The sequence below is a fragment of the Coniosporium apollinis genome (genome assembly GCF_000281105.1).
Source record: "Coniosporium apollinis CBS 100218 chromosome Unknown supercont1.30, whole genome shotgun sequence".
NCBI lineage: Eukaryota > Fungi > Ascomycota > Dothideomycetes > Coniosporium > Coniosporium apollinis.
The window spans coordinates 256,424-269,858 of record NW_006913292.1 but is presented as its reverse complement, the minus strand read 5'-3'; the positions used below and the strand labels follow the sequence as shown (position 1 = coordinate 269,858).

The following is a 13,435-nucleotide window of genomic DNA, read 5'->3' as shown; positions in this document are numbered from 1 at the left end:
CAAAGTTGCATATCGCTGGCGTTGCATGGGATATCTGGACTTGATCAAGTTGACTGCTGAGGTCGGCCTTGAAGAAGTGGATCACAATAGCACGCGGAAGGTTCGGCAGCGTTGCTGGCAGCTCGGGTCCTCCAGCTTATTCTTGTTGTAGTGTTATGTCCGCTGCAATGGCACCAGCGGTTTTGGAAGACGAGTCTCAGCTTAGGTCCTTGCATGATTGAATAGAAATATACACCCGCTGCTGCTTGCATCATATTGCATAAGTGGGACTAAAAGCCGAATGATGATGAATAGCAATACAGCGCTTAGAACAGCGTGCCGGTCTTCTGAATGCGTGTGCATATTGCAGCGATGCTAGGCGTTTTACGGCTGAGTGATCCATAGGCGCATACATGCAATAAAGTGTTCTAACAAGGCGGTGATTGATATACCAGATGGTAGAACTCTACACGTAAAGTATCCCTCAATATTCCACCTTAGAGCAATGAGTATGAGTCTTACATCCCCACTAGAGAGTATGTGATAGAGCGTGGTTTTCTACCTGGGTTTAAAGAGAGCATCGTCTCCACACGGTTTCTTCAGCTGCGCTGCCCGTCACCCCCATCAAGAAACACTGTGACACGCAAAGCTTCATATATCTTTTTATTTTGTCGCTGTTTTCATCCACATACGGCCACAGATCACAGAATACTGGGCATCCCGTCCACCACATAAGCTTTGATGGTACAGAGTAGATTAGTAGTTACGTGGGCAACCACCAGCGAATACCTACTGCGGTATGTTTTTGGGGTTTTACTGCGATTCGTTTTGACTGTAGCGATTTTTGGGATGTAAGTAGAGATCAGTCTTCTGATTTTTAAAAAGGCTCTATGAATCATGGACCGCTAGACCAGATGCTGAATTAGGAACCTAATGCTCAACCGGATCGAGCGTACTGAAACACTCGTAGTCCTAGATCAACACGTAAATCGCCCAGCAAGAATACTTGAATCGTAGACATCCAATACACATGGTATGCAAAACTTCTGGAGGACGGAGCACCAACACTGTCATCGGCCCAAAACCTGTTGCGAATGTGCTCTAGTCGAGGCATGTATTTCGGTTCCACAATCCCCCTACAACGCTAGTTCGCTCGGCCGCCGCAATCGAAACAAGAAAACCGGGCTCAATCCGCTCTTTTCCAAACACGCCTGGTACGCTGTAAGCCTGGACACAGTATAGTTGCTCCACCAACACCGACGTATCAATAGCCTTCTGACCGCGAACCCCTCAACCAACCACACCCATGCCCCCTATAAACACATCCCCCCTGACCCCCCAACCCACCTACCGCCTAAACCACCCCCTCACATCGCCCTCCCCCCACTCCAACCTCACCTCCCCACCTTTCCCCCCATCCCCTTCAGTCCCATCCCCGTAAACCGCCTCCCCAACTCTCCCCACCCTCCTAACTACCTCGACGTAGAACTCTTCGCACTCCTTGACCACCTTCGCGACCAGATTCCTACTCAAGCCGGGGTCATCGGCATCACCAAAGTGCTTATCGATGCGCTTTCTGAGCGCGTCGATGCCGCGGCGTATTTCCTTGCTGTCGTGGGCTGCGAGCAGTTTGCGGAAGGTAGGGCGGGTGTGTGTACTCCGGGAGGTTAGGGAGGCAGGAGGGGTGCTGGGGCCGAGGGCGCGGAGGAGGTGGTCTGTTGTTTCGAGGAAGGCCTAGTTGCTGGTCAGTTTCAGGTTTTCGGAGGCTGTCACGTGGGCGCTGGGACAGAATGTGACACGGCTCGCCGGCGCAGTGGCTCTCGGGGACAGAGTGCTATGTTTTGGGTTGAGGCCTGGGGGAAGGGGGGGGGGCAAGACTCACCAACAACTTCCCTAACGGCCGCCGAACGACTGCGTCGACGTATAGCGCCATGTGCTCCCCCATCTCCATCTTCGCACGCGCCCGCCACTCCGCCAGTACAGCGTCGTCGCGCTCGTCCACCTCCTCAACGTAGTGGTTCATGTTCTCGATCAGCAGGATATGGTAGTTCAGCGCCTCCTTATCCTCTGGATCATGGACACCCTGCGCCACGCCCGCCATCACCGCCGGCGACTCCTTCGCGATGACCTTGAGGGACTCGAACATGGCTTTGTTGATGCGCGTATACGCCGCGTCGACCGCCTGGCGGACATCCAGGGTCCCCGGTTTCGGGTCATCGTAGTCCGCGGAAGTTTGGATTGGGGTACTCCCAGCAGCCGAGGCAGCAGCGAGCATATTCTCAATAGTGGCCGAGAAGTGCGGGAATGTCCTGATGAACGCGATGACGCCTTTCCGCTTTTTGATCTTGACCTTGGTGTCCTCGATCGCGCGGATCTGCTCGTCCACAAACCGCGCAAAGAGGCCTCCGAGACGTGTGTGCAGTCCCTGCAGCGTCCTGGCCAGGAAATCCTGGTTCGTTTCCTCCAACTTGCCGAGATGGCGCTCTAGCGCCGCGAGGATGCCGACGCCCTGCAGCGGGTCGGCTTTAATTGCCCACTCAATAAGACTGCTGAGGTCACCGGACCAGAAGCTGTACAGGTCGTCCATGACGTCGAGGACGCGTTTGGCCATTGCACGGTCTGCCTCGAAGAGTTTGCGGGCATAGAGGTTGGTGCCGCGGCGGGCGGGAATGGGGGTCGAGGTGACGGCTTCGGCGAAGTCGAGGGATGAGGAGGAGGTCGCGTGGAAGAAGTCGACGATGAAGTTTTGCTCGGTGAAGATTAGCGGGATTGCTGAGTCGAGGATCCCGGAGTAGACTTCAAAGGGGTGGAGACGCCCGTCTTGCTTCTTGTCTCGGGTGGCTTCTTTCTCGTTTGAGGCGGAGCGGAGGCTGCGGGCGAGGGTCTGGCTGCGCTTGACGGTGAGCTTGCGCGCTGTGGTGGACAGGCTTTCGGTGTCTTTTTCTTGGCTGGTGAAAAGTAGCTCTTGCTCCTCGCCTGTGGGTTTGCGGACTGTCTTCTGCCAGGCGGAGATGTTCTCGCGGAGTTCCTCTTGGTAGAGTGCTCGCGCCCTGCTCTGATACATCCTGATGAGTGCCTCCCAGGAGAGAAGGTCGATTTCCTTGGCAAAGAGTATAACGGGACTGTATTGCCAGAGGGTGTTGCGAGCAAGATCATGGACGCCGACCTCGAGTTTTGTAGGGGACTTCAACGGATCTGATTGGGACAGTGCATCCTTGGTGTTCATGAAGGCTGCACCGAATGTCATGTCCATAAACTGCTCAAGGCGGCTGAGGAAGAGAGCACTCTCACTCAAATAGCGGTCCCTCTTTTCTTGGAGAGCCCGCATAGCTGAGAGCTCGCTGCTGCCGATTGAGTGATCCAGGCTGGTACTGCTGCGGTTTGCCTGCCGAATCTTGGGATCGATGGTGATCATGGCTTTGTATAGTAGTAGAAGGGACGACTCTATAGCTTCCAGTCCGTCGGTCTTTCCTATCGGCGCTCGTCGGAGAGCCTCCAATTGGCCTGGGGAGATCGAGATGGTGTCCACGAGGGTCTGGAGTTCGGTTTGAAGAAGCTTCTGGTTCGCGGTCTGTACCTGCAAGCCTTGTGACTGCGCTTCGATGAAAGCGATGTCGTCGTTGAGACTCTGCGTATCGCGTCAGCAGGGAAGTTATTCACGCCCAGTGGTACGAAGGGACTTACGCTAAGCTCGACGCCGTACAAGGTCAACAGCCCCTCGAGCTCGTCACACTCAGCAATGGCTCGGTCAAGCATCTTGTCAACCGCATCCACCCTGTCGTCCTTACGGTCGAGGTGATCCAGCCAGCTGCCTGCCTCGACACGACCCAGCTCTCGCCGAAGGTCAGCCTCCATCACGTCGAGCTTTCTGGCCTGAAGCACGCTGCTGCCCCAGCCAAAATCACTCAGAATGGACTCAAACTCTAAGCCCCGACCGTCCAGCAGCGCCGAATCCACGCCGAGGTTCGCCAAAGACTTAATCTGGCTATTTGATCTCCTCCTTTGCCTTCGCGATTCTGGAGAATCGGCCTTTTGCTTCGCTATCCGCGGACTTGGTGACCGAGTCAGTGTGGGTGCAGTTCCATCATCGATCGGCTTGTCTGGAGCCGGACTTGGTGACACCGGACTCGTAACTTTAACTTCCGGGACTTCGTCCGTAGCGGCTGGCGGCTCGATGCTCTTCTCCTGCTCGGTTGGCGGGCCCTTCATGCTGTCGTCTGTCATGCTTCTCACGAGCCCTGGAGCGGGCACCACCCCCGTGATACCGTCCGGTTCATTCGATGCAGGCGTCTCCTTCGCTGCTCGAAGCCTGTCACCGGCGCCGCCAGCCCGAGGCTTGAATGCACCGTAAGCTGTGGCCGCTTTACGGATGACATCTGCCACGTTTTTGTTCGCCTTTTGTTTTACCATTGGTCCCAGGCCGGGTCTTGCCTCATCCTCTGGCTTCGGAGACGGAGGTCGTATAGGCGGAGATACTGCCGGCTCCGGAGCGGGCACCTGTGGTTCAGGTGCTTCCACTTTCGGCTGACTAGCTACGACAGGTGCGGCAGTATCAGTCGGGGGCGAGACCGCCGGTGCTACAGGAGGCTCTATTACATCAAGTGAAGTGGAAGACGGGAAGAAGCCACCAGGCATTCGCGTGGTAAGATCTTGGGCGCTATCATTACTGGGACGATCCGATAACGCCTCTTTGCTCCCCCGTATTGTCAGCGGACTTGAATACGGCGCAGATGGGTCCCTAGAAACAAAGCCGGAGTCGAAGCTTCGCTGAGACCCATTTGGATCGAGCAGCGGCGGTCGCTTTCGCTCTGGTGGTGGCATCGGTTTGGGCGGTTCGTTTCGGAAGTGGTCATTCTGTGTACTCGTTGAACCCGCTGTACTCTGAGATGTCGGAGGCCTCGATGATATAGATTCTGCGAGCGGGAAGGCTTTCGGCGATGGTTCGCGTCTAGCCTCAGGAGAGAGACCGCTCGGTTTCCACATATGCATAGTAGAGCTTGATATACTTGCACCGTCAACTCGGGGGATGTCGGTGTGCGACGTATCTTCTGACGACATCTGGAAGGGGTATTGGTGTCTCGGGCTCTGCTGGGACGGCACGCTTGGTGTCTTTGATGAGATGCTAGAGTCATCCGGTGTTATAGACCTTGGCGGAGCCATCTCGGAATGGGAGGATTGGGGCGTCAGTCGCTGGGAAGAGGCGATAGAGGAAGCGGGGTTTGGTGAATGTGACGGCCGCAATTGCTCCCGACTTGGTGGTTTTCGGAGATCCCGATCTTGGGAGGGTCTCGGCCGTAACGGACCGCTTGGGCCTCTGTATGCTGATGGCGGGCCTTGACCGGGCCCTGGAGGACCTCGCGGCTGAGGATAGGGCCGTCCATCGCCATCTACAGGAGGTCTGGCCCTGTTGCCTGGAGCTCCTGGTGGCCCCTGGAAGGTAGGGCCTTGTCCAGGGGGAGGCGGCCCCCGCTGCATGCGCTGTGGGTCTAGTGGCTGTCCTCTTCCCATAGGACCAACGGGACTGCCAGTTTGCGCGGGTCTCGGCGGGCCTTGACCAGGTCCGGTGCTTGGTCTTGATTGATTGGAGGGGGCTGGGGATGGTCCGCCGCTTCGATGGGGTCCCTGTGCGAACAATTCTTGCATTTTCTCAAGCTCTTGGTTGCTGAAACCGCTGAGTTGGGGTACCCGTCCCGATGTGTACTTCCTGTACACCTTAAGTAGACTTGCGATGAAATATTCTTTTTCTGTCGAGGTTGTCGCTTGCCAGTAGTACTGCTTCGTGATTGTCACAACGAAACCGACACTGCCTGCCCAGTCTTTCCGCTGCTGTTCTTCCGCATTTTGAGGTGTGGCGTTGGTGAAGGACTCGATTGCAGTAAGATCATCGATGTTCCACGTCTTCCCAATCGAGAAGGACCCATTGGCATTCTCGCGAGCCTTGTGCAGGCGCACCCGCCCGGTCTTTTTGACGGCAAGTATTATCACGCGCGGCTTCTTGTTTGAAGGGGGCGAATCGGGGGGCGGTGGACTTTGCGGATAGGCTGCATCTTCCTCTACGCGGAGGTGCGTAATATAGGACTCTGCCACTGCCGGCAACTGCGTAAGCTTATAGATGCATGCAAAGCTGGGTATGCCTTGTTCCTACGTACAGTCCCCTTGCTCGTCTATCTTGGAGAACAGACTTTCCACAATCCTCCTCTTCGCATCCTCATAGACGGCCGCCCGCGACAAGGATTGCGGCGAAGTCACCGTGGATGCCTGCGAGCCCGGACTCTGCGCGCCGGATACGTTTCTCGGATCTTGACCTGCTCGCCTCATAGCCGCGCCATTGGGTTGCTGCGGAGGCCTCGGAGGCATGCCGTTGTTGGCGGACATGGTCGTGATGTGATTTCAGCGAGGAAGTACTGGCGAGAGATATTGTTTGCGGGTCGCGGGAGGGCGGTTCAGACGGTAATCGCGGCCTCACCACAGATTATCAGGAGGAGCTTGGAGTGAGTCTGCGGAGCTTGCGGAAGAGGCTCGAGAGGCCATTGGGGGAGCTAATGGGGCGATATGAATTATCGGAAAGCTGCAACCTAGTTTGCGTGGGTTGGTGTGCTGGGAGTAGTTGTTTGCGCCAACATCAAACAAGCTGCCATCTCATCTATCGCGGAATTGAAGGCGTGCTGGTTGACTTGCTGTGCTTGCTGTCAGGCACCGCAAGACGGGGCTTCGACATGCGCGATGAGCTCGAGGGAGCAGCCCTAAAACCAAAGAGGCATGGTGGAGATCTTCTGGGCGGTGAACCTTTCTGCCACCTCGACCCAAATCTTTTTCGCACTCGCATGCGACAGAGTCGGTGAGAGTGCGCAGCTTCTACATGCCCAGATAGAGTCAGATCTAACAAAAGCAACTACCACTGCACCATCGCGAAAGAGCCTGTCACAGAAGCCGACTTCGAGCATCAATTGGCGAGCGCCACGGGTCACCATGGCACCATCGAAGAAATCCGAACAGAAAGCCGTGCGCGCAACAGCGTCAAAGGTCCAAAAGAAGACAAAATCCAAGAAGAGGCCGGTGAACAGCAAGACGATCTTGAAAGAGCTTGTCGATGTCATACACGAGTGCCTGGTCAACTCGGGTCGCGTGGAGGCGGCGGAGAGCTTCTACCAAGAAGCCAGTTCTGCGCCGGGCGGCGCCAAAATTCGCTCAAGCTTTGCGAAGACGCTCAGGCTACTAGAACATGAGCAGGAGGAGGAAGCTGTGGAGAAGGGCAGTGCCAGCAAAAGCAAGGCGGAGAGTGCTGCTTCAGAGAGTGATTCGGACGTGGATATGGTGGAAACTCCAAGCACGAGTTCCGCCAGCTCGCGAGAGAGCTCCGTGTCGAAGGCAGCAAGTCCTGCCCCTTCCGAGTCAGCTGCTTCGGAAAGCTCGCAAGACTCGTCCTCGTCAGGAAGCAGTTCATCCTCTAGCAACTCCTCATCCAGCAACCGAAGCTCGAAAGCGAGCAGCAGCAAGCTAAAGCGCAAGTCTCCTTCGCCCAGTTCGTCAGATGCTGAGGGCTCCGACTCGTCCTCGTCATCAGAATCCTCTTCATCTTCCGATTCAGACTCCGAGTCGGACAGCGATGTGGAAGAGAGTGTAGAAGAGCCAGTCAGAGCACCATCGCCCGCACCATCAGCCTCCAGCGCAAAGAGCTCATCCTCTAGCGATTCGTCCAGCTCATACAGCTCGTCAAGCGACTCAGACAGCTCAGACGACGAAGCTGCGAACGTACCGCTGCCTTCATCGTCGGACGAGGATTCGCGTTCCAGTTCCAGCGCCGAGAGCTCTTCCGAATCTGATTCTGGTTCCGACTCCGACTCAGCTTCCGACTCCTCATCAGCCAGCGAAGCCCCAAAGACGAAGAATCCCACAAAACCCAAACCCGCAATCAAATCTCCCGCCGCCCGCAAAGAATCCCCCGAATCGGCCACCAGCTCCAGCGCCACCCTCGCCGCGACCTCCCCAGTCCCCCGCCCCACCGAGAATAACGCAACCACCACCACCACCACCGCTACAACCGCCTCCAACAAGCGCAAACGCACCACCTCACCCCCCGCCCCAGCCGCCTATCCTTCCGCGCCCACCACCACAACCACCTCCGAAGATGACCCCAACCCCACCAAACGCGCCAAGAAAAACAACGTCCCCTTCTCCCGCATCCCGGCTGACACGAAGGTCGACCCGCGCCTAGCGAGCAACGCATACGTGAGCTACGACTATGCCGACCGTGCGCACCGGGATTTGATTGTGACGAAGGGGAAGGGGTTCACGAAGGAGAAGAATAAGAAGAAGCGGGGCAGTTATCGGGGAGGGGTTATTGATACCGTACCTAGGGGGTTTAAGTTCGAGGACTAGGGTGGTGGGGGGGGCGGGGGATGTGGAAGAAGGGCTGAGTGGGGCAAATGGTGGGAGGGCCGGGTTTTCAGGCGTTATGATTTTGGTCCTGGGGGCCGGGGCGTCAGGCTTACGAAAACACGCATATATCTGAGACGATAGACGCCCCGTAGGTAGACTTGGATTCCAAGCATAAATAATCTAAGCAATACGAGGTGCCTCCTACGCACCGCTGCGCTCGGCCCTCTAGCTCCATATCTTGGGCACCATTACCGGCGTATTCGCTTTCCACTCCATGTAATCCCTCCTCCCCCCAAACCGCTTATCATACTTCTCCTCACTAAGCGGCACACCCGACACCTTCAACAGCAGAAACGCCACAAACGCCGGACTCACCGCCGCCATCGCCAGTGCCGCCGCCCTCCCCCCTATCCCGCCCGACAAACCCATCCCGTGCTGCCCGGCCTGAGATATTAGCACCCCGCCCGCTGCGACAGCGATACCGCTCCACAGCGTCACCTCGCCGAAGTAGTTGGGGTGGCGGCTCCGGCTCCAAAGGCCGCGGGTTAGGAAGTCTTCACTGTGCTTTTTCTCCTTCTTCTCTTTGCTCCACTGGGCCTTCTGGCGGTCTGCGATGACTTCGAAGGCGAGGCCGGTGATGAAGAGGGTGAGGCCTAGCAGGTCGGTGGGGAGGAGGCGGGGGAGCAAAGCGAAGGTGCCCACGGGGAGGGAGTTGAGGGTTAGGACAGGCAACGCACAGAGGGTCACCCATGTTGCTTGGGCCATGAATGCGCCGAGGAATTTTGGGGGTGAGCGCTTTATCTCCTCGAAGCGAGAGTCGGCGCCGTCATCGAGGATGCGGAGGAAGAGGTAGGACCCCACTGTCGTAGAAGCGGTTAGCCAACCGGGCTCGCAACTCGGGAATAACTCCATAGAACTCTGGATGTGTGTTTTGTGGTGGGGTTTGCTTACGCCGCGTCGCCCATATTCCTACAGCAGCGCTCAAAACGACCTGCCGCCAGTTCCAGAACCCTCCAGCAGCCTCACCCCTATTCAGCGCGCTCGCGATCAGGCTCGGCCATTGCGGTGCGCGTGCTGCGGACAGGACGCCTGCGGATGCAGCTGAGGCGGCACGGGCGCGCAGGACAGGGAGATACAGGCTCAGCGCTGTGCAGGAGAGGTAGGTGAGTGAGCCTGAGAGGTCGTAAAAGCGCTCTGATTGCGCGGCTATGGAGGGGATGGCGACGGCGGCTTGGATGCCGTAGGCGAGGGCTATGGAGGGGATGAGGGTGCGGAGGAGGGGGGTTTTGAAGTTGGTTGCGTGGAGGAGGGTTGATAGAAGGGTCATGGTGCTGGTGATTTTGGCCTGATGCTGCTTTCTCAGGCCTCAGGTGTCTTGTGCAGCATTGAAATCATTCTGGGGGATAAGCGCCCTCTTAAGGGCCCCTCTGTGGTCTTCACATGCCGTTGATGTGTAGTTCCTTCCATTCAAAATGGAGATCGAGGTAATGTACGGAGTACCGGCTCAATGACTTGCGCCGGTTTCCGAGCACGTGATTATGAGCACGTGACGTCAAGCCCGCGAGCGCCTCATCATCAACGCCTCATGCTACAGCTGTAGGTACCAATCCATCGACAACGAGATACACATCACCAGGTCCATTCCGGAGTCAGGGGCCTGACACAACCGCCATCATGGCTCAGCACAAGGACACGCTATTCCGCTCGGCGGACATGTCCTTGACCCAGCTGTACATCGCCAACGAGATAGGGCGCGAGGTCGTCAGCGCCTTGGGGGAGCTGGGCGTCATGGACTTCAGAGACGTATGTTTGTGCTGGTTTCCATAGACTGTCTCACAAGGGCAGTACAAGTGTGACTAGGCAGATGCTGACTAGCGCTCACAGTTGAACCAAAGCACTTCCGCCTTCCAACGAACCTTTACGCAGGAGATAAGGCGGCTAGACAATGTCGAGAGGCAGCTACGGTACTTCCAGTCCCAGATGGAGAAGGCTTCCATCCCGATGAGGTCCATCTACGAGTTCGACAACATTCTCGCTGCGCCCTCGGCCTCCGAAATCGATGAGCTAGCCGACCGCAGCCAAAGTCTGGAGAACAGAATCGCATCGCTCAATGAAAGCTACGAGACGCTGAAGAAGCGGGAGGTCGAGTTGACGGAGTGGCGATGGGTGCTCCGAGAGGCTGGTGGATTTTTCGACCGTGCTCGCGGGCAGACAGAGGAGATTCGGCAGTCGATGGACAACGATGACGCTCCGCTACTCCGCGATGTCGAGCAGAGCGGTTCCAATGCCGACGCGCCAGCCGACAGGTCATTCTCGGTCATGAACATCGGCTTTGTGGCTGGTGTCATTCCGAGAGAGCGCATCGCTGCCTTTGAGAGGATTCTGTGGCGAACTCTGCGCGGCAACCTTTACATGAACCAGTCTGAGATCCCCGAGCCAATCATCAACCCCGAAACCAACGAAGAGATCAGCAAGAACGTCTTTGTTATCTTCGCCCACGGCAAGGAGATCATCGCTAAGATCCGCAAGATTTCCGAGTCACTCGGTGCGGACCTGTACAGCATTGACGAGAACAGCGACCTTCGTCGGGATCAGATTCACGAGGTAAACACTCGCCTGGCCGACCTTGCAAGTGTCCTGCGGAATACGAAGCAGACCCTTGACGCTGAGCTTACCGCTATCGGGCGAAGCTTGGTAGCTTGGATGGTTATTATAAAGAAGGAAAAGGCTGTCTACCAGACACTGAACAAGTTCTCATACGACCAGGCCCGGAAGACCCTCATCGCCGAAGCTTGGTGCCCCACCAACTACCTTGGTCTCGTCAAGTCCACCCTTCAGGACGTCAATGACCGCGCTGGCTTGTCCGTCCCGACCATAGTCAATCAGATCAAGACCACCAAGACCCCGCCCACCTACGTTAAGACCAACAAGTTCACCCTTGCGTTCCAGACAATCATCGACGCTTACGGCACTGCGAAGTACACCGAAGTCAATCCTGGGCTGCCCACGATCGTCACCTTCCCTTTCTTGTTCGCCGTCATGTTCGGTGACTTCGGTCACGGCATGATTCTGACAATGGCCGCTATCGCAATGATCTACTGGGAGAAGCCCCTTTCGCGAGGAAAGCTCGACGAGCTGTTCTCCATGGCCTTCTACGGTCGGTACATCATGCTGATGATGGGCATTTTCTCGATGTACACCGGCCTCATCTACTGCGATGCTTTCTCCAAGGAGCTGGCTCTCTTCCCATCCATGTGGGAGTGGCCGAAGAACTTCAAGGTCGGCGAAACGGTCGTGGCTCACCGTATGGACGATTACGTCTATCCCTTCGGCATGGACTGGAGATGGCATGGCGCGAGCAACGACCTGCTGTTCTCGAACAGCTACAAGATGAAGCTCAGTATCATCCTCGGTTGGTCCCACATGACATTTTCGCTCTGCCTGTCTCTCGTCAACGCCCGCCACTTCCGCTCTAAAATCGACATCTGGGGCAACTTTGTCCCGGGTATGATCTTCTTCCAGTCAATCTTTGGCTACCTCGTCTTCTGCATCATCTACAAGTGGTCTGTGGACTGGTATAAGGTCGGCCAGAACCCGCCGGGTCTGTTGAACATGCTCATCTACATGTTCCTCTCGCCTGGTACTGTTGATGAGCAACTGTACCCCGGCCAAGCAGGCGTTCAGGTTGTGCTACTGCTTCTTGCTGTTGCACAGGTCCCGGTCATGCTGTTCCTGAAGCCGTTCTATCTTCGTTGGGAGCACAACAAAGCTCGTGCGATGGGCTACCGTGGCATTGGCGAAAACACCCGCGTCAGCGCCTTGGACGACGATGACGACGAAGGCCAGAACATGAATGGCGGCCGGGACAGTTTCGCAGACGACGAGGATGGCGCTGTGATGATCACGCAGGACATCGGTGACAACGAACATGAGGAGTTTGAGTTTTCGGAAGTCATGATTCACCAGGTCATCCACACTATCGGTAAGCTATACCCCCACCTCATTTTCCACAGCTGTCTTCACGGATTTTGCATCCATGTGCATAAGTGACAACACACTGACCCTTCCACAGAGTTCTGCCTCAACTGCGTTTCCCACACAGCCTCCTACCTCCGCCTGTGGGCCCTCTCCCTCGCACATCAACAGCTCTCAATCGTGCTGTGGGACATGACGCTCATGAACGCGTTCAGCATGGGCGGCGCCCTAGGTGTCTTCGCCACCGTCGTGGCCTTCTACCTGTGGTTTGTGCTGACCGTGTTCGTGCTGTGCGTCATGGAGGGCACGAGCGCGATGTTGCACAGTTTGCGGCTGCACTGGGTCGAGGCGATGAGTAAGCACTTCATTGGCGATGGGGTGCCGTTTGAGCCGTTTAGCTTCAAGGTGCTTTTGGAGGAGGAGCCGGTGGAGTAGGTGAATCGGGGGGTTGTGTGTTTTGGTAGCAAGTAGTGTATGTAGAGTGTATATTACTGTGTTCTGATCTAGGCTGGAGCGCCTCTGCTGCATGCCCAAGCACCACCTCTGTCGTCCTCACCGCCAGATGGGGCTGTCTTCAGCTCCTTCCTGCTCTAGCCCGAAGGCTTCCTCCAGCTGCAGTTCAGCGGTCTGGATCAGTGGAGCTGAGATGCACTCGAGATGTGGCTGGCCAAGGCGCGGGCTTGAGTGGTCAAGCTCGCGCGCCGTTCCCCGTCCCGCAGCTGCAGGGCAACGGCAAGTGCCTTGGCGGACATGGGGCTGGTAACTGCCCGTGTGCTTTAAAGCTGGAGCTGTTTCCAGCTTCTCTTTTGCAATTGTTCCAGAAGGTTTAGTTGTCGATTAAGGCCATTGAGCAAGGAAATCACGAACAACTGCTCCACAATGAGTTTCTCGGCTTCAAGAGTGTCGATTAGCCAGCCTAAGGGAGCGAGGGAACGCCGCTTCTCTACGAGCAAGGAACCATCGGAAAGCGGTATGTACATTGATCGCCTTCGTTATTGCCTTTGTCGTTGCGTCCAGAAATCTTCTATAGCACTCTCAGTGTATCTCCTCAGCTTCTCTAGCAAAAAGTCCGCAATCTTCCACCTCAATTGACTCTATCTTC

At 56.5% G+C, this 13,435-nt stretch overlaps 4 protein-coding genes across 4 annotated transcripts; 2 read left to right on the top strand and 2 right to left on the bottom strand.

Annotated features, from left to right (window-relative positions):
* Positions 1-1,326: 1,326 nt before the first annotated feature.
* On the bottom strand, positions 1,327-6,354 carry W97_06277 (uncharacterized protein; the record flags this gene model as incomplete). Its single annotated transcript, XM_007784002.1, has 6 exons — positions 1,327-1,713; positions 1,862-3,607; positions 3,664-4,461; positions 4,561-5,324; positions 5,502-6,065; positions 6,129-6,354. The coding sequence occupies 6 exons, from the start codon at positions 6,352-6,354 to the stop codon at positions 1,327-1,329; spliced, it is 4,485 nt and encodes a 1,494-aa protein (XP_007782192.1).
* A 594-nt stretch (positions 6,355-6,948) lies between these two features.
* Positions 6,949-8,358, top strand: W97_06276 (uncharacterized protein; the record flags this gene model as incomplete). The annotated part of the gene is made up of 1 exon (XM_007784001.1): positions 6,949-8,358. The coding sequence occupies one exon, from the start codon at positions 6,949-6,951 to the stop codon at positions 8,356-8,358; it is 1,410 nt and encodes a 469-aa protein (XP_007782191.1).
* Positions 8,359-8,583: 225 nt separating this feature from the next.
* On the bottom strand, positions 8,584-9,685 carry W97_06275 (uncharacterized protein; the record flags this gene model as incomplete). Its single annotated transcript, XM_007784000.1, has 2 exons — positions 8,584-9,218; positions 9,310-9,685. 2 exons carry the CDS (start codon positions 9,683-9,685, stop codon positions 8,584-8,586), a joined length of 1,011 nt encoding a protein of 336 aa, XP_007782190.1.
* A 347-nt stretch (positions 9,686-10,032) lies between these two features.
* On the top strand, positions 10,033-12,768 carry W97_06274 (V-type proton ATPase subunit A; the record flags this gene model as incomplete). Its single annotated transcript, XM_007783999.1, has 3 exons — positions 10,033-10,161; positions 10,243-12,340; positions 12,431-12,768. 3 exons carry the CDS (start codon positions 10,033-10,035, stop codon positions 12,766-12,768), a joined length of 2,565 nt encoding a protein of 854 aa, XP_007782189.1.
* Between the last annotated feature and the right edge of the window lie 667 nt (positions 12,769-13,435).